General features: G+C 43.9%; 1 protein-coding gene across 6 annotated transcripts in view; it reads left to right on the top strand.

Moving 5' to 3' along the window:
• Positions 1–21,267, top strand: part of LOC126295227 (neprilysin-2-like) — a 229,318-nt gene that overhangs the window by 32,995 nt on the left and 175,056 nt on the right. For 4 of the 6 annotated variants that reach the window (XM_049987572.1, XM_049987575.1, XM_049987577.1 and 1 more), the window contains exon 1: positions 12,866–13,213. The exons of the other annotated variants lie outside the window; for them this stretch is intronic. In XM_049987572.1, the coding sequence (XP_049843529.1) occupies positions 13,167–13,213 (47 nt within the window). In that variant the 5' untranslated portion in view covers positions 12,866–13,166. Of the gene's footprint in view, positions 1–12,865; positions 13,214–21,267 lie in introns of those variants that run through there. 6 annotated transcript variants of the gene reach the window in all.

Raw genomic sequence — 21,267 nt, 5'->3', positions numbered from 1 at the left:
TGACAACACGCGCAGGACAGAATGCTCACTCCAGAGATATTTCTACTCAGTGAGGACTACCAAAGATCATATTGATGCGGTCTTGGTTGGTGTGGCGGGGGATAGGTGTGGAGGGGGGTAAATGGGCGGGGCTTGTGCAAATGTTCGGCGCTGTCGCTAACGTTTCCTATGTTGCCAAGGTATTTGAGACGCCATCAGTCTTCTGTCCGATGGAGTATAAAACGTGATTCGCCTGGAAAGCCACCTGTCGCCATTCAGTCGACGTCCAGTTGCCGCGCTGGCGTCCAAATTCCAGCCTTCACCGACGCTGCACAGCAGTCATCGAGGATGCACGAAGCAGGTGGATGGAGGCCCATATGCACAGTGTTGTTGAAGGGACGCTGTTGCTAGCTGCACGGATCATCTGGGCCGTCACTTGCTCAACAGGTGCACATGTCTGTTCGCCTATAAACATCTACCCAGCAGTTGTCCAACCTTCCCACCCATGGCCCACGATGCACCACACTATTTTATAGCCCCATTTTGACATGTGTGGAGCACTTTGACCGTGGCGACACGCAAACGGTTTACAGCCTTACCCATTTCGAAAGTGCCTCCACTTAATTAAAACTAAACTCCTCCCGAGCAGACCATGAGCACCCAACGGCACCGACCGGCTGACGAGATGGGGCCCCGCCATGCCCGCACCAACGTGGTGACCAAACCAAAAATTCTACCGTCACCTCTGTAAGCAGGTTAGTTATCTAGTAAGTGGATCACAGGATGCTGGGCTGTGATGTTATCCGTGCGTCTGGGTAACACTAGGCATTAACACGGTCTACCAGGTCATAGATAGTGGACGAAACGCGAGTGAGGGTAGAACTATGGGACAGGTATTATATTCGAGTATAATGACTTTTCTGGACACTGAAAATCTACTCTGTAGGAATCAGCACGGGTTTCTAAAAAGACGGTCGTGTGAAACCCAGCTCGCACTATTCGTCCACGAGACTCAGAGACCCATAGACATGGGTTCCCAGGTAGATCCTGTGTTTCTTGACTTCTGCAAGGCGTTCGATAGAGTTTCCCACAGTCGTTTAATGAACAAAGTAAGAGCATATGGACTATCAGACCAATTGTGTGATTGGATTGAAGGGGTTCCTAGTAACAGAACGCAGCATGTCATTCTCAATTCCGAAGTAAGAGTGATATCAGGTGTCCCGCAGGGGAGTGTCGTAGGACTGTTGCTATTCAAAAAAAATGGTTTAATGACCACAGCAGTTGAGTCCCATAGTGCTCAGAGCCATTTGAACTTAGAACTACTTAAACCTAACTAACCTAAGGACATAACAGATATCCATGCCTGAGGCAGGATTCGAACCTGCGACCGTAGCAGTCACACGGTTCTGGACTGCGCGCCTAGAACCGTGAGACCACCGCCGCCGGCAAATTTAGGCAGTGGCGGGGATCGAACCCAGGACCGAAGATGTTTTGATTATGAATCAATGACGCTACCCCTAGACCACGGATTGATCCCTGCTATTCACAATATACATAAATTACCTTGTGGATTACATCCGAAGTTCACTGAGGCTTTTTGCGGATGATGCTGTGATATATCGAGAGGATGTAACAATGGAAAATTGTACTGGAATGCAGGAGGATCTGCAGTGAATTGACGCATGGTACAGGGAATGGCAATTGAATCTCAATGTAGACAAGTGTAATGTGATGCGAATACATAGAAAGATAGGTCCCTTATCATTTAGCTACAAAACAGCAGGTCAGCAACTGGAAGCAGTGAATTCCATAAATTATCTGGGAGTACGCATTAGGAGTGATTTAAAATGGAATGATCATATAAAGTTGATCGTCGGTAAAGCAGATGCCAGACTAAGATTCATTGGAAGAATCCTAAGGAAATGCAATCCGAAAACAAAGGAAGTTGGTTACAGTACGCTTGTTCGCCCACTGCTCGAATACTGCTCAGCAGTGTGGGATCCGTACCAGGTAGGGTTGATAGAAGAGATAGAGAAGGCCCAATGGAGAGCAGCGCGCTTCGTTACAGGATCATTTATAAATCGCGAAAGCGTTACAGAGATGATGGATAAGCTCCAGTGAAAGACTCTACAGGAGAGACGCTCAGTAGCTCGGTACGGGCTTTTGTTAAAGTTTCGAGAACATACATTCACCGAGGAGCCAAGCAGTATATTGCTCCCTCCTACGTATATCTCGCGAAGAGACCATGAGGATAAAATCAGAGAGATTAGAACCCATACAGAAGCATATCGACAATCCTTTCCACGCACAATTCAAGACTGGAATAGAAGGGAGAACTGATAGAGGTACTCAAGGTACCCTCCGTCACACAACGTCAGGTTGGTTGCGGAGTATGGATGTAGATGTAGATGTGGATGTAGATTTGAAGAGCAGAGGGAAAAAAGTGCCATGGCTCATGCCGTGGGAAAAAAAACCTCTGCGACCGTGTGATGGGTAGTAAGAGCAGTAGTGGCTTACTAGCTGCGATAGTTCATGCAAGGTTGCATTGTTAGTATGGGTATCGGTCATCATTACCGTGGCAAGCGATGGCGATGTATCCCAGTTGCTGCAGCTGCTACATTCCTGGAACAATCAAGATCGTTATACTGTAGTCGGAGATCGGCCATAGATCATCTCACTGTGTGGGGGATGTGTGGATATGTCTGAATGCAGTGTACGGTACGGCTTCCCTGCATGGTGCCAGTTATTTGGCAGTGTATTCCAGCTGGATATCCAGTACTGGCGTCTAATTAACTGGGCTCACCTGTACAGTAGTGGGAGATCGGCCATGGATCATCTCACTGTGTGGGGGATGTGTGGAGCCTGTCTGCATGCAGTGTACTGTACAGCTTCCCTGTGTGGTGCCAGTTATTCGGCAGTGTATTCCAGCTGGATATCCAGTAATGGCGTCTGATTAACTGGGGCTCATCTGTACAGTAGTTGGAGATCGGCCATGGATCATCTCACTGTGTGGGGGATGTGTGGAGCCTGTCTGCATGCAGTGTACTGTACAGCTTCCCTGTGTGGTGCCAGTTATTCGGCAGTGTATTCCAGCTGGATATCCAGTAATGGCGTCTGATTAACTGGGGCTCACCTGTACAGTAGTGGGAGATCAGCCATGGATCATCTCACTGTGTGGGGGACGTGTGGAGCCTGTCTGCATGCAGTGTACTGTACAGCTTCCCTGTGTGGTGCCAGTTATTCGGCAGTGTATTCCAGCTGGATATCCAGTAATGGCGTCTGATTAACTGGGGCTCACCTGTACAGTAGTGGGAGATCGGCCATGGATCATCTCACTGTGTGGGGGACGTGTGGAGCCTGTCTGCATGCAGTGTACTGTACAGCTTCCCTGTGTGGTGCCAGTTATTCGGCAGTGTATTCGAGCTGGATATCCAGTAATGGCGTCTGATTAACTGGGGCTCACCTGTACAGTAGTGGGAGATCGGCCATGGATCATCTCACTGTGTGGGGGACGTGTGGAGCCTGTCTGCATGCAGTGTACTGTACAGCTTCCCTGTGTGGTGCCAGTTATTCGGCAGTGTATTCCAGCTGGATATCCAGTAATGGCGTCTGATTAACTGGGGCTCACCTGTACAGTAGTGGGAGATCGGCCATGGATCATCTCACTGTGTGGGGGACGTGTGGAGCCTGTTTGCATGCAGTGTACTGTACAGCTTCCCTGTGTGGTGCCAGTTATTCGGCAGTGTATTCCAGCTGGATATCCAATAATGGCGTCTGATTAACTGGGGCTCACCTGTACAGTAGTGGGAGATCGGCCATGGATCATCTCACTGTGTGGGGGACGTGTGGAGCCTGTCTGCATGCAGTGTACTGTACAGCTTCCCTGTGTGGTGCCAGTTATTCCTCAGTGTATTCCAGCTGGATATCCAGTAATGGCGTCTGATTAACTGGGGCTCACCTGTACAGTAGTGGGAGATCGGCCATGGATCATCTCACTGTGTGGGGGACGTGTGGAGCCTGTCTGCATGCAGTGTACTGTATAGCTTCCCTGTGTGGTGCCAGTTATTCGGCAGTGTATTCCAGCTGGATATCCAGTAATGGCGTCTGATTAACTGGGGCTCAACTGTACAGTAGTGGGAGATCGGCCATGGATCATCTCACTGTGTGGGGGATGTGTGGAGCCTGTCTGCATGCAGTGTACTGTACAGCTTCCCTGTGTGGTGCCAGTTATTTGGCAGTGTATTCCAGCTGGATACCTAGTAATGGTGTCTAACAGGGGCTCACCTGTACCGTTGTGTTTACGTGTGCTTGGCCATAGGTGTTAGGTCCTTACATGTATGTCTTTTGGTCTTTTATGTTTCCATCTATGGTTGTGGTCGTAGTTCCCCAGATTCAGAATAAACGGTTTCTGCGAATGTCTGGAGTTCCTGTATAGCCTTGTGGTGAGTTTGTGGATTACCTCCGTGAGAGTCTCAAGTCGGGATTCCCGGTGAAGGTCCACGATGGGTGTGTATCGTGGAGCATTGCTTATGATACTTTGTTTTGTATGAGCTGCAGATGGCGCAGGCGTGTAGGCGCAGCGTATCCCCAGACAGCAGCTGCGTACGTCATCAGGGGTCGGATAAGTGTCATGTACGTGGACCTCGAAACCCTTCTGTTCAGTGTGTCACCGTGTCATCCTCAACCCATAGGCGTAATTGAATGCAGATATGTAGGGGCACGTGGTCACCACACCGCTCTCACGGCCATATGTCAGTTTACGAGACCAGAGCCGCTACTTCCCAATCAAGCACCCTCGGTCCAAAGGCAATGACCATATCATTTTGGACGTCAGATAAATCGCCCCATTTCTCCATTACATCAACGACTGCATTAATTTCTGCGTCCCCTAAACGACGGAACATGTTCAAACTCATGTGTTTGCGAACCAAATATAACCGAATGCACTTTGCTCGCACTCTCCTAGCTTTAATACGAGCTGGGATTCTCGTTCGCTTTTACAGGGTCTGTCGTATTCCCATCGATGTTAAATGGGGCTTCACAGTCTAGGTGTCCAAGCATACCAGGATATGCAGTTTCCCCAGAGATGGTTAGTACATAGAGCTATGCATTAAAGTCGGTAGGAGCTCTTTTTGTGGGGGCACGTGAAAGCATTTGTGTCTGTGGAAAAAAAATCAGAAACCTTGTATAATGCTGACAATGGATCATTGATCTCTACGCTCAAAAACCTTATCAAATTCTTGACAACACATCCAGTGTTTCCTGCAGCCTTGTTGTAAACAGAATGCCCCAATGATCCATTCACTATCCGAATCACCAAAACGTCCAGAAAGGACAGACACTCATTTCACTATAATCACTTCACATTTCCAGTTGTGTTTTTTATTTTTTTTTGTATTTTATTTATTCATTACATATATTTACTGTCGATGCAGGAGCAACAAGGTTGCACAAGGTTGCACACTGTTATGCAGCAGTGTTTATCAAATAGTCTGTGCTAATGATAATGATGGTGATAGTGATGTTAATAATGTTGAAGATAATAATGCTGCTGCTGCTGATGAAGATAATGGTGATGATCATGACAATGATCATGAAGTCATAAAAGTGTAGCAATGATGATGTTAAGCTATGGAGGAGATAGTGCCAAAGATGACAAAAATGGAGATTGGAGTATAGCTGTTAGTCTTTTTCATTCGGCTGCACCCGACCATAAAGAACTTAATACAGATTTTTGTAGTTGACATCATCAGTGATGATTGTGAGGAGAAGGAAGAGGAGGAGAAATAGGTAGCCATGATGGTGCTGATATGGTGCCAGTGGTATAGGTTGTGGTGGTGGTTGTGATGCTGTTAGTGGTGATGATAGTGCCGATGGAGGTAGTGGTGGTGGAGGTAGTGACAATTATGACACTTGTAGTAACTGTGGTGATGATTATGTTGCTGATAATGATAACAGTAATGGCTTATGTGGCCCACCCAGTTGCCCGTGTGGTCTAACGCACAGCTTTCCAGCCGGGAAAGAGCGCTTGGTCCCCGGCATGAATCCGCCCGGCGGATTTGTGTCGAGGTCCGGTGTGCCGGCCGGTCTGTGGATGGTTTTTAGGCGGTTTTCCATCTTCCTCAGTGAATGCGGGCTGGTTCCCGTTATTCCGCTTCAGTTACACTGTGTCAGCATTTGTTGCGCACACAAGTTCTCCACGTATGCATACACCACCATTACTCTACCACGCAAACATAGGGGTTACACTCGTCTGGTGTGAGACGTTCCCTGGGGGTTCCACCGGGGGCCGAACCGCACAGTAACCCTGGGTTCGGTGTGGGGCGGCGGAGGGGTGAAGTGGACTGCAGTAGTCGTCGTGGAGTTGTGGATCACTGCAGCTGTGGCGGGGACGGAGCCTCTCCATCATTTCTTATCGTACTTTAATGTCTGTTAGATATCAGTTTTGACAGCAGTTGGGCACAACAGTCAAGATAAGGTACCTTTTGTATGATAACTTTATTGAGAGTGCATATCTATGTTTCATTTTGACAGTATTAACACAAACTGACAACACCTGCTTTCTTTGCAATTGGAATTATTATATTCTTCTTGAAGCCTGAGGGTATTTCGCCTGTTTCATACATCTTGCTCACCATATGGTAGAGTTTTGTCAGGACTGGCTCTCCCAAGGCCGTCAGTAGTTCTAATGGAATGTTGTCTACTCCGGGGGCCTTGTTTCGACTCAGGTCTTTCAGTGCTCTGTCAAACTCTTCACGAAGTATTGTATCTCCCATTTCATCTTCATCTACATCCTCTTCCATTTCCATAACATTGTCCTCAAATACATCGTCCTTGTATAGACCCTCTATATACTCCTTCCACCTTTCTGCGTTCCCTTCTTTGTTTAGAACTGGGTTTCTATCTGAGCTCTTGATGTTCATACACTTGTTTCTCTTATCTCCAAAGGTCTCTTTAATTTTCCTGTAGGTAGTATCTATCTTACCCCTAGTGAGATAAGCCTCTACATCCTTACATTTGTCCTCTAGCCATCCCTGCTCAGCCATTTTGCACTTCCTGTCGATCTCATTTTTGAGACGGTTGTATTCCTTTTTGCCTGCTTCATTTAGTGCATTTTTATATTTTCCCCTTTCATCAATTAAATTCAATATTTCTTCTGTTACCCAAGGATTTCTACTAGCCCTCGTCTTTTTGCCTACCTGATCCTCTGCTGCCTTCACTACTTCATCCCTCAAAGCTACCCATTCTTCTTCTACTGTATTTCTTTCTCCCATTCCCATCAATTGTTCCCTTATGGTTTCCCTGAAACTCTGGACAACCTCTGGTTCTTTTAGTTTATCCAGGTCCCATCTCCTTAAATTCCCACCTTCACAGCATACATCTGTATTATCGGTTTTGACAGACTCGAAACTGAAATACGATGTGCAAACGACAAGCTCTTGAAGGATTCGCCAGTCGCCAGAAATCTGGAAAGGACTTAAGTATGACAATTTTCCGCTAGTACAGTTGAAAAAACACACACAAAAAATTAATGCCTTTCTTTCTGCTTGGCGGAATTGCTTCCCTCAACCGGGGTCTCTCAGGCGAACAATCGGCTCAATGAAGAATGACAGCTTGTTGAAACAAGCTGCATATAAATGGTTCAAATGGCTATGAGCACTATGGGACGCAACTTCTCAGGTCATCAGTCCCCTAGAACTTAGACCTAGTTAAACCTAACTAACCTAAGGACATCATGCACGTCCATTCCTGCTGCAGGATTCGAGCCTGCGACCGTAGCGGTCGCGCGATTCCACACTGCTGCGCCTAGAACCGCACACCCACTTCGGCCGGCAACCTGCATATATTCTCACAAAATTTTATACTGTAGTGGATCCTCCAGGCTCAGTTCCTTCATCAATAGGGTATAACATTCATTTCCCTGGTTCCTTCTATGAAGCCACAGCCGAATCCAGCAGTTCTATTTTTGCTACGTCTTTCTTCCCATTTTTTCTTGATGCTGAAATCTTCAGCTACAGTAGAAAGACCAAGGAGATATAGTCTTCCATGCTTCTGAGTCTTGTCTTCTGAAAGTACGACATTTGAACGACTTTTATAACGGGGGCGTTTACACATGTGAGCGCCTTATACAGGGTGTTACAAAAAGGTACGGCCAAAATTTCAGGAAACATTCCTTACACACAAATAAAAAAAAGATGTTATGTGGACATGTGTCCGGAAACGCATAATTTCCACGTTAGAGCTAATTTTAGTTTCGTCAGTATGTACTGTACTTCCTCGATTCACCGCCAGTTGGCCCAACTGCAAGAAGGTAATGTTGACTACGGTGCTTGTGTTGACATGCGACTCATTGCTCTACAGTACTAGCATCAAGCACATCAGTATGTAGCATCAACAGGTTAGTGTTCATCACGAACGTGGTTTTGCAGTCAGTGCAATGTTTACAAAAGCGGAGTTGGCATATGCCCATTTGATGTACGGATTAGCACGGGGCAATAGCCGTGGCGCGGTACGTTTGTATCGAGACAGATTTCCAGAACGAATGTGTCCCGACAGGAAGACGTTCGAAGCAATTGATCGGCGTCTTAGGAAGTACGGAACATTCCAGCCTGTGGCTCGCGACTGGGGAAGACCTAGAACGACGAGGACACCTGCATTGTACGAGGCAATTCTTCGTGCAGTTGACGATAACCCTAATGTCGGCGTCAGAGAAGTTGCTGCTGTACAAGGTAACGTTGACCACGTCGCTGTATGGGGAGTGCTACGGGAGAACCAGTTGTTTCTGTACCGTGTACAGCGTGTGCAGGCACTATCAGCAGCTGATTGGCCTCCACGGGTACACTTCTGCGATTGGTTCATCCAACAGTGTGTCAATCCTCATTTCAGTGCAAATTTTCTCTTTACAGATGAGGCTTCATTCCAACGTGATAAAATTGTAATTTTTCACAATCAAAATGTGTGGGCTGACGTGAATCCGCACGCAATTGTGCAGACACGTCATCAACCCAGATTTTCTGTGAACGTTTGGGCATGCATTGTTGGTGATGTCTTGACTGGGCCCCACGTTCTTCCACCTACGCTCAATGGAGCACGTTATCACGATTTCATACGGGATACTCTACCTGTGCTGCTACAACATGTGGCTTTACAAGTACGACACAACATGTGGTTGATGCACCATGAAGTTCATATGCTTCTCAACAACACATTCGGTGACCGATGGAGTGGTAGAGGCGGACCAATTCCGTGGCCTCCACGCTCTCCTGACCGCAACCCTCTCGACTTTCATTTATGGTGGCATTCGGAAGCTCTTGTCTACGAAACCCCGGTACCAAATGTAGAGACTCTTCGTGCTCGTATTGTGGACGACTGTGATACAATACGCCATTCTCCAGGTCTGCATCAGCGCATCAGGGATTCCATGCGATGGAGGGTGGTTGCATGTATCCTCGCTAACGGAGGACATTTTGAACATTTCCTGTAACAAAGTGTTTGAAGTCAAGCTAGTACGTTCTGTTGCTGTGTGTTTCCATTCCATGATTAATGTGATTTGAAGTAATAAAATGAGCTCTAACCTGGAAAGTATGCGTTTCCAGACACACGTCCACATAACATATTTTCTTTCTTTGTGTGTGAGGAATGTTTCCTGAAAGTTTGGCTGTACCCTTTTGCAACACCCTGTAGTTTCGTATAAACTCCGTAAAAACGATTAAATGCAACATCACAATGACCGTCTAAAGTACAAATAAATGTAGTGCCGTTAGAAAAAGAATAAAATACCCTGAAGTGAGCTGAACTCGCCGATTCACGTGCTGGAAGTCGTCAGCAAACACAGCAAACTCGCAAAGCAGACGACGTGACAAGCACGTACCGTATAAGCGCTTTTTTGTGGTTACACGTTCTTCCGCATGGAGCGCTGCAACACACAACGACTTTCTTGTGAGAGCCGCACGTGTAGTGTACAATGGTCTTAAGGACACTCCCTGTGAAACTTAGAGTCTGGGGTCAGCCGACACTTTTAATAGGTCGCAAATGTTAGTAGCAGCATGCACACCACCCAGTAGTGAATAATCCACTATGTCCGATAGTTAAAGCTACACATGTGATTTGCAAGTGCGTGATGTGTTTCCAATTGCCCCTCACGGCAGAACTTTCCTGTCTGGTCTTAGTAAAACCTTGAAGAGGCGTCACAATCAGGTAGGCCAGGCGCAGATTGAGGCGCGTGTAGCACATGTGGCGCGACGCACCGCAGCGGGCGTTTTTGTAACTTCACACAGGTCAAATGGGGCCGCGGCGCAAACTGCGAGGCGACGCGACTGGGACGCGACTCGCGTCTGCGCCGGGTCGCGCGGCGTTCTGGTTGCGGCACAGTTTCTCCCGCGTGCCTCGCTGGCACCGTGGGAAACCTGAGGCGGGGAGCGGAAGAGTAGCCCGGCTGTATGCTGACATCGGAACGGCGCATATGAGCAGTGGTAGTATTGCCCATACGATAAATATTACCTTACTGTGTACTAAATTTTATTGGCTTTCGGTAGTGTTTCGTTTTTCGCTAATTAAACACTCCAACTTTCTTCGTTAGTACATTATACTATTCTGTTATTTATATCTGTATTGTTTTGTTTTGTTTTTCTTCTGTCATGAAAAATGCATACTTCAGTAACTGGTGAGCCATTGGCCGCTGTGATTGCATCATATGCCTCCGCGATGTTTTCAAATCGCAAGAAGGGACAGAGAGTAGTGAATAAGGGAGCAAAGAATATTATAAAATCATGTGATTAAGAAGCAAGGCAGGAAAGTAAAACAAGGTTATTTTCTCGCTGCCTAGTACGTTGGCGTATGTGTACGTTATGTTACAAAAATTTGGAATGGCGTAGTCTCCTGGTAAAAAGCGTCCAAGATCTGAAGTATAGACGCCTCACTGTGATTACTTGGATATGGATGTAATAAAATAATACGACACACTGTACTACACGCATGTGAATATCACATTTCCACTGCAAGCTAGAAACAGTCGAAAAGCAGTCACGAATAACAATGGTTTAATCGGTTCGCCGTGATGTGAAAAAGCATTTCAGTTGTTGCATAGACATTATCAGGATTAATAAACTATACAACAGGCTACACAAATGAAGAAAATGGTCGGTATTATTACGAAAGTAGGAATATCCTAAAAGAGCGTTATGATTATATATATTTAATTTGTTGAAGTGTACTGTTGACAAAGGCAGATCTACTTTCATGACAATGTTTTTCGAACTCCAACTCACAAGGCACACATGGCTAGCTTGTGCATTCCTGTCGCGCCCAATATCCTCCGATGCTGACAATACACTGACCATTGTGTTGTGGGACAGATCAGTTGTTTATTTATCTCAATAACAACTACTTTATTCACGATCACGCATTGTCAGTTTGGCAAGCCCTAGGTGAGTAACCAGTATCTGACTATCATTCCGCCTGAAGGAACGCTCGTCATTATTTTTATACTGCTCAGATCAAGAGAAGGAATAAAATCCTTTGGTAAGTTTCCATTCCAGTCGCTCAGTCTTAAAAATACGATGGGTTACGGGGATTCCACCAAAATTCCAACAGAATTGCCAATCCGTTTTTGTGTGAGTTGTTAACCTATTCTCATTCGAAGAAGCATCACTGTTTCTGAGTAATGGCCACATTTCTCTTGGTGATTGGTTTAACTGTACTTCCTTTGCCACAGTGTAATTTGCCAAAGTCATCTCACAGCAGCTACTGAGACAGAATTCCGAAACGGAGTGCCTCATTAAACAAGTAATTGGCAATCACAGAGCTCAATAGCTTACGGAAAACCTTATCGTGTCGGTTTGCTGGAACATAAGAGAAGTAATTTCATGTTTATTATCATACTAGTATTCTCTTGTTTCGTAAGCTGTCGATAACTCTTAAAATATTACAATCACTGGAGTGAAATAAATAAAAAGGGAAGTATAAGTACTGATATATAGATAAGTACTGATATATAGATAAGAAATTTCCGTGTGTTTAATAATTGGCAAAACACTTTCCTCCTTGTGTGCTATCATTCGCCAAATTTTCATTTCGATGTCTCGAGCGGTTTAGGAGATACGAGAGATGTTGCGAGTAATTCATTCTCGCGGGCGTGAGATCGGAAGTGAGCGCGCTACATGGGATCCATTTTCTCGAGATCGGAGGCAGATAGAGATCTCCTCCCAAGTCTAAACAAAAATTCAGCGTGTTAGCTAAATTTCATACGCAGCAACATATGGTGTAGTACGCACCAAACGCAAAACTTTTTTGCGTAGTGTCTTACTAAAATGCGTACATCACAATAAGAATGGTCATTAGCGAGATCATTGGCACTTCCTCACGAAAGCTGACATATGACGCTACAAGTCAGGCAAAAATCAAATATTTTCAGTGAATAGTTTCTGTTAAATCGTTCGAGGAAGATAACAGGTTGCGCGCGTTTCGGTTCTGTCAGCGCAGAGCGCGGCCAGTCGGCGCGTGCCAAGTACGGTGTACGCGTCGCAATATGCGATGCACCCGCGCAACTCGTGCCGTGCATGCGTTTCGCGCTGCAGTGTCGTGTCACGTCACACTTGCTATACGCGTCTCAATTTGCACCTAGCCTTAACGCGCAAGGCCAGCTGTGCTGGCGAAGTCTGGGAATGTCCGCGCCTGCGTTTTTGCAACTCACGGAGCCGGCGTAATACTCCGGAGCCAGAAGAGCGCGTCATTCCGGGGGCCCCGCTGAGCTGTTCAGAAGCCAACCGGGCCGTCAACTGTTTCTGTTGGAGGCGCCAGGCGACTGTCTCCCCCCCACCCTCGCTCCCCTGCCGCGCCAGCTCCCCCCCATTTGACTGCTGTCGCCTTCCCTCACACACAGAGACGGCCGATGCCTTTCTGTCGCAGTGAGTGCTCGACAAACCCTCTGTCGGAAGCAACAGGTGCCCGAAGTGACAATCGTATTTGCTGCCACGTTGTGTAGACACATCTTCGACACACGTGTCTAAGATCTTTGACGGCGACAGTACGAATCGTCTGTTGTTGCTCGGCGTGTTGTATAAATTACGTTCCAATCTTCTGGACCGAAAAATCTGTTCCGGAACGCGGTGCAAATAAATGATACGCTGATAAATTGTGATAACGAGGGGGAAAGGCCACGTATTCGGTAATTTTTTATCGTTTGGAGCATGGAGGAGAGCGCTATGACCAACAGCGTGAAGGAAACTGTTATAAGGTGAGTATTCTTTTGTGTGTTATGCTTTCTCTTCCTCCCACCGTCAGCCGTTTCTTCGTTCGTTTTTTGTTACTTTATTTTTTACTGAACAGAGAAGATACACGAATGTGCTTGCACGAACGATGCAGGCCAAACTTTTTCTTCGACACCAATGAACCGTGCAAAAAATGGCGAAACAGTTCTATTTGCTTCCATTTTCATACCACAGTGATAGAGGCGCGATATGCAACTTACTAGTGGCGTTGACAGATGCGCTTGCAAAATTGTACTCGTAATATTTTATGTCTATATCACACTGTGTCTTTGATGATGAGCACAAAATTGTGAACTGTGTGTGACAACCTGTGATCTAAGCAAAAGATTACGCATTAAAATGCTTTTAAAAGTGACAACAGACTGGCTACTGACCACATGTCTTCAGCTGATGTGCATGGAAAATCTACATTAGCTCGTACGAGTTTGCAACGAAAATGATTTAATGAACAAGTGAACGAATTCTTAGGCACAATAACATTTCCTGAATAGATACTGTACAGTAATTTTCAAGGGCTTTATTGAGTGACATCGCATTTATTTGAATAGCTCATAAATGTCTCAAGTGCAAACTCTACATTCGTTTATAAGTGTTTTTAATGAAATTGGTTAAATCGCGATATGAAAGCTTATTTTTAATGCTAAATAATCATCAGTATAGAGTCTAGGACTTTAGAAGGTAATGTTTAATTTATGTATAAACTTTACAAAATTTCGTCAATTGATACATGTGACAAATATGCATTTGTTCGTGCGTATTTGTGCTTTAGTCGAAGATTGAACCATCGATTCTAATCTTTGAAAATCATAGCTGTGAACTTAATGAACTGTCATGTTCAGATAGGGTAACTGTTCAGGCGATTGTTGCATTAAGCAGGATATCAAGGGTCTGAGGCCCAGGTAGGAACAAATTTTCACTAGCCGGCATATATTCTGTTCAATTAACGTTGTGTTATTCGTTGTCACTGAATTATCTGTGGAGTTTGCATGAAATGGAGCAGGTGATAAGTTCCACCAGATTTCTACATCTACATATACATACATACCGGTACTCTGCAATCCACCATCCGTTGCTTGGCGGAGGGTACCTCGTACCTCAACTAGCATCTTCTCTCCCTGTTCCACTCCCAAAGAGAACGAAGGAAAAATGATTGCCTATATGCCTCTGTACGAGCCCTAATCTCTCTTATCTTTGTGGTCTTTCCGCGAAATTTAAGGTGGCGGCAGTAAAATTGTACTGCAGTCAGCCTCAAATGCTGGTTCTCTAAATTTCCTCAGTAGCGATTGACGAAAATAACGCCCCCTTTCCTCTAGAGACTCCCACCCGAGTTCCTGAAGCATTTCCGTAACACTCGTGTGATGATCAGACTACCAGTAACAAATCTAGCAGCCCGCATCTGAATTGCTTCTATGTCCTCCCTCAATCCGACCTGATAGGGATCCCAAACGCTCGAACAGTATTCAAGAATAGGTCGTATTAGTGTTTTATAAGCGGTCTCCTTAACAGATGAACCACATCTTCCCAAAATTGTACCAATGAACCGAAGACGGCTATCTGCCTTCCCCATAACTGCTATTACATGCTTGTCCCACTTCATATCGCTCTGCAGTGTTACACCCAAATATTTAATTGATGTGACTGTGTCAAGCGCCACACTACTAATGGAGTATTCAAACGTTACGGGATTCGTTTTCCTATTCATCTGCATTAATTTACATTTATCTATATTTAGAGTTAGCTACCATTATTTACACCAGTGACAAATCCTGTCCGAGTCATCTTGTATCCTCCTACAGTCACTCAACGACGACACCTTCCCGTACACCACAGGATCATCAACAAACAGCCGCACATTGCTATCCACCCAATCCAAAAGATCATTTATGTAGATTTCTGCACAAAGATCATATATTAATGTTTCCTCTATTATTTATTACAATGGAGTTTCATGTCCGAAACGTGTAATGTTATACAACACTTTCTTGAAGCACGTCAACGTAACATTTCATTACTGAGCTAGGGTATTAATAGGAGCTTCTCAGTGTCAAATTGTGCTTAATTTTAGAGTTTTTACTGCCAATCACTGATGTCGTCATGGAAAATATAACTGTCACGTTTAATCGGAAGCCATTGTTTCTATAAGTACATATACGTGCTCTTGAACAAACTGTCGAGTACATGGCAGAGGGTACTTAGGTCTGTACTATAAAGAGTTTTTTTCCCCTACAAAGAGTATTTCAGTAGGCCTACTGACTTTCATCAAGCGCATCGCTCTAAAAATGTTAATTGCGTCCACTAGATTTGATAAAAATAGAAAGAAATAGATGTTATCTCAGATCCAGAAGGCCAAAGATTTTTTTTATTAAATTCGTGAAAAAATTTTACCAATTCCTTTTTTAAAGATTATGTCCATATTATAAAAATAAAAATTGAGATAGTATTACACAGGCATCCAAAAAAAAAGTCCAAGTTTTTCGGAATCATATTTTGATCCTCACAGTAAATGAAATCGTAAAAATTATTTACTAGTTTGCGAGCACGACTCTTTGCGATGATAATATGCCTAAAACCGTTACTATAGGGCTGTTCACTGAGCCAATTATCGAAACCGCCAATTTTTAAGAAAATCATTATATCTCGAAAAATAAATAATACTAAATTGTCCTAATAAGTTCTTTTTTGACTTACGGCGCGCTGCACTTACAGTAAATACCAAATATGGGAACGCGAATGTTAACACGTTATAGAGAACCCGATTTTTAACGATTTTTCTTCTGTATATCTGGAAACGTAAGAAAGTACTCGATAAAAAAAAGCAATCGATAGATCTTTTTAAGACCTGCAACTTTATCATTTCACCCATTTCGAGCGTAGCTGTAGTTTTTTTTTTACTTATGTTGGGTCCAGTGTCATGAAAAAGAAATGTCATTTACAATTCAATTTCCTATACGCTCACATTCTTTTTTTTTGTTTTTGTTTTCAGGCAATAATTTTTGCAGATTTAACATTACACCGTCAATATTATGGGAACCGAAAGGTACGCTGTTGAATAGCTCTGTGTTCTTGACTTAGTGGTTCTTGGAACTTTTCAAATAGAATTTCGTGGGGTAATTCGCATCGACCTTAAAGCATCTGCCAATTATGATTTTTCCCACTATTTCTGTTCCGGTTTCAGTAGTTCTGAGGCGCTGTCCCATGAGTCAAACAAACCTGTGCCCTTTCGTGTTGCCCCTTTTTGTATACGTCCGGTATCCTCTACTACTCCAGAACTACATTGCACTTCATAGGTGAGCAGACGGAAAGCATAAAATGCACTCGTTCTCACCTGACATAGTATTCTAATTACAAACAAGACTGATGAAAATTTCTAACATAAACACACGGTACTTTTTCTGAGCGAGCCACGTTTGACGCAAAAGCATACTGAAGGGATTTCATCGTACTGTTGGATACTGAATACTCCGTTCCTCATAAAAATAAACCTGATGTGAACAAACACAAACGCGATGATTGGTCAGAAGCCATAGCACAGGTACACTGGTGTTGTTATGCTCTTGGAAGTAGGACCTACTTATTCAGGGTGAGTAACCTAGCATTACCGCTGTATATATTTCATAAACCACATCAAATACTGACGAACCCATTCCACAGACCGAACGTGAGGAGAGGGGCTAGTGTAACTGGTTAATACAAACCATAAAAAATGCACGGAAGTATGTTTTTTAACACAAACCTACGTTTTTTTTAATGGAACCCAGTTAGTTTTGTTAGCACATCTGAACATATAAACAAATACGTAATCAGTGCCATTTGTTACACTGTAAAATGTTAATTACATCCGGAGATATTGTAACCTAAAGTTGACGCTAGAGTACCACTCCACAGCTGTTCGATCGTGTGTATCGGAGAGCACCGAATTACGTAGGGATCCAAAGGGAACGGTGATGGACCTTAGGTACAGAAGAGACTGGAACAGCACATTACGTCCACATGCTAACACCTTTCTATTGGTCTTTTTCACTGACGCACATGTACATTACCATGAGGGGTGAGGTACACGTACACACGTGGTTTCCGTGGAGTGGAATAGAGCGTGTCCCGACATGTCAGGCCAATAGATGTCCAATGTGGTGGCCATCATTTGCTGCACACAATTTGCAATCTCTGGCGTAATGAATGTCGTACACGCCGCAGTACATCTGGTGTAATATCGCCGCAGGCTGCCACAATACGTTGTTTCATATCCTCTGGAGTTGTAGGCACATCACGGTACACATTCTCCTTTAACGTACCCCACAGAAAGGAGTCCAGAGGTGTCAGATCAGGAGAACGGGCTGGCCAATTTATGCACCCTTCACGTGCTATGAAACGCCCGTCGAACATCCTGTCAAGCGTCAGCCTAGTGTTAATTGCAGAATGTGCAGGTGCACCATGATGCTGACACCACATACGCCGTCGCGTTTCCATTGGGACATTTTCGAGCAACGTTGGCAGATCATTCTGTAGAAACGCGATGTATGTTGCAGCTGTTTGGGCCCCTGCAATGAAGTGAGGACCAATGAGGTGGTCGCCAATGATTCCGCACCATACATTTACAGTCCACCGTCGCTGTCGCTCTACCTGTCTGAGCCAGCGAGGATTGTCCACGGACCAGTAATGCATGTTCCGTTGATTCACTGCCCCGTGGTTTGTGAAAACCACTTCATCGGGTAAACAGGTAGAACTGCACGCAACTGAACGTCGAAGGTTTCAACTTTAGGTTACAATATCTCCGGATGTAATTAATATTTTACAATGCAACAAACGGCACTGATTACGTATTTGTTTATATGTTCAGATGTGCTAACAAAACTAACGGTGTTCCATTTAAAAAAACGCAAGTTAGTGTTAAAAAACATACTTCCGTGCATTTTTTAATGGTTTGTATTAACCAGTTACACTAGCCCCTCTCCTCACGTTCGGTCTGTGGAATCGATTCGTCAGTATTTGATGTGGTTTACGAAATATATCCAGCGGTAACGTTACGTGACTCACCCTGTATACCGGTATCAGATAAATTATTACTACGTTACATTAAATGAAGCTTTAAGATGTTCAAATCTATTAACAGCCATCAACGTTTTTCTTAACCACGCTTTAGTTACGTAGTTTTTATTTGAAAAATCGTGTACAGTCACAACCTCTGCAGCATTGTGCCCTGATTGTCGCGGTGTTGATGCACAGTACAAAAACTGCTGGCCTGCTTCCCGTTACGTAGTGAAACACGCTTGTGGAATACAGTTAAAAAGTGCTGAGAAATAGGCTATAAATAGGCTGTTCTTAATGTTTTTCACAAATTTATGGAGATAATCGGGTTTGTTGTCCCAGACCTGCATGTAATACAGTTGATAAAAATGCCCATTACTTACGCGTAGTGCAGTCGGTAGTTAAATGTGCAACGTCTCCTTAGAAAAATTAGTGAATTACTGTGCTGGTAAACCCCTTACATTATTTGATTTCAAACAGCTGAGCAAAACTGAACGTACTCAGACATTTCTCTCTTTACTTATTCTGATCATCACTAAACTGACACAAAATATTTTTTAGCGCAACGCAGTCTGACTTTCGATAATCCCTACAAAAGAATCGCCCTGACTGACAATAACCTACACCTTTCATGAATCACTGACCTCACAAAAATCTTCATTACTCGAACTACTGCAATACAGCGAGCGCCACTACTGCCAGCTAAATAAAAGATTCTAACTACTGAAGTCACTAAATACTTATTGGCATGGTTAGCAAATGAAAGATTTTGATAGAGAACAAACAATGTATTTACCTTAATAGAGTTCAAAAGTCATTATATATATATATATATATATATATATATATATATATATATATATATCAGTTTGTGATATCAAGTATTACAAATTTACTGTCTCTAATGGACACACGTCCAGATCGTCCGCACTCAAAACTCCGCCATCTCTCTCCCCACATCCACCACTGCTGGCGGCTCACCTCTAACTGCGCAACGCTACGCGCTGTTAACACCCAGCTGCCCAACACTACAATAGCGAACAACAATTCAAACCAGCCACAGACTGCAGACAGCACAGCCAGTGATTTTCATACAGAGCGTTACGTGGCGTTACCAATAAAAAAACCTAAACAGCCTACTTACAAATGTAATGTTAATTTAATGCAGTTACAGGCTCGTTGGTTCTGATCTCACCAGTATCAGTTTTTCTCGTTCAATTTGTAATACCTACATATTGTAATTATGAAACTCATCATATTTTTTTATGAATAATGCATATCTTCTTCTAATTACGTTGTGTTGTTGTTGTGGTCTTCAGCCCTGAGACTGGTTTGATGCAGCTCCCCATGCTACTCTATCCTGCGCAAGCTTCTTCATCTCCCAGTACCTACGGCAACCTACATCCTTCTGAATCTGCTTAGTGTATTTATCTCTTGGTCTTCCTCTACGATATTTACCCTCCACGCTGCCCTCCAATACTAAATTGGTGATCCCTTGATGCCTCACAACATGTCCTACCAACCGATCCCTTCTTCTGGTCAAGTTGTGCCACAAACTCCTCTTCTCCCCAATCCTATTCAACACTTCCTCATTAGTTATGTGATCTACCCATCTAATCTTCAGCATTCTTCTGTAGCACCACATTTCGAAAGCTTCTATTCTCTTCTTATCCAAACTATTTATCGTCCATGTTTCACTTCCATACATGGCTACACCTCATACAATTACTTTCAGAAATGACTTCCTGACACTTAAATCTATACTCGATGTTAACAAATTTCTCTTCTTCAGAAACACTTTCCTTGCCATTGCCAGTCTATATTTTATATCCTCTCTACTTCGACCATTATCAGTTATTTTGCTCCCCAAATAGCAAAACTGCTTTACTACTTTAAATGTCTCATTTCCTAATCTAATTCACTCAGCATCACCCAACTGAATTCGACTACATTCCATTGTCCTCGTTTTGATTTTGCTGATGTTCATCTTGTAGCCTCCTTTCAAACCCTATCCATTCCGTTCAACTGCTCTTCCAAGTCCTTTGCTGTCTCTGACAGAATTACAATATCATCGGCGAACCTCAAAGTTTTTAATTCTTCTCCATGGATTTTAATACTTACTCCGAATTTTTCTTTTGTTTCCTTTACTGCTTGCTCAATATACAGATTGAATAACATCGGGGAGAGACTACAACCCTGTCTCACTCCCTTCCCAACCACTGCTTCACTTTTATGTCCCTCGACTCTTATAACTGCCATCTGGTTTCTGTACAAATTGTAAATAGCCTTTCGCTCCCTGTATTTTACCCCTGCCACATTCAGAATTTGAAAGAGAGTATTCCAGTCAACATTGTCAAAAGCTTTCTCTAAGTCTACAAACGCTAGAAACGTAGGTTTGCCCTTCCTTAATCTAGCTTCTAAGGTAAGTCGTAGGGTCACTATTGCCTCACGTGTTCCAGTATTTCTACGGAATCCAAACTGATCTTCCCCGAGGTCAGCTTCTACTAGTTTTTCCATTCATCTGTAAAGAATTCGCGTTAGTATTTTGCAGGTGTGGCTTATTAAACTGATAGTTCGGTAATTTTCACATCTGCCAACACCTGCTTTCTTTGGGATTGGAACTATTATATTCTTCTTGAAGTCTGAGGGTATTTCGCCTGTCTCATACATCTTGGTCACCAGATGGTAGAGTTTTGTTAGGACTGGCTCTCCCAAGGCCGTCAGTAGTTCCAATGAAATGTTGTCCACTCCGGGGACTTTGTTTCGACTCAGGTCTTTCAGTGCTCTGTCAAACTCTTTACGCAGTATCGTATCTCCCATTTAATCTTCATCTACATCCTCTTCCATTTCCATAATATTGTCCTCAAGTACATCGCCCTTGTATAGACCCTGTACATACTTCTTCCACCTTTCTGCTTTCCCTTCTTTGCTTAGAACTGGGTTTCCATCTGAGCTCTTGATGTTCTCTTATCTCCAAAGGTCTCTTTAATTTTCC

The sequence above is a fragment of the Schistocerca gregaria genome, chromosome 11 (assembly GCF_023897955.1).
Source record: "Schistocerca gregaria isolate iqSchGreg1 chromosome 11, iqSchGreg1.2, whole genome shotgun sequence".
Lineage (NCBI taxonomy): Eukaryota > Metazoa > Arthropoda > Insecta > Orthoptera > Acrididae > Schistocerca > Schistocerca gregaria.
This window is presented reverse-complemented; position numbering and strand designations above follow the sequence as displayed.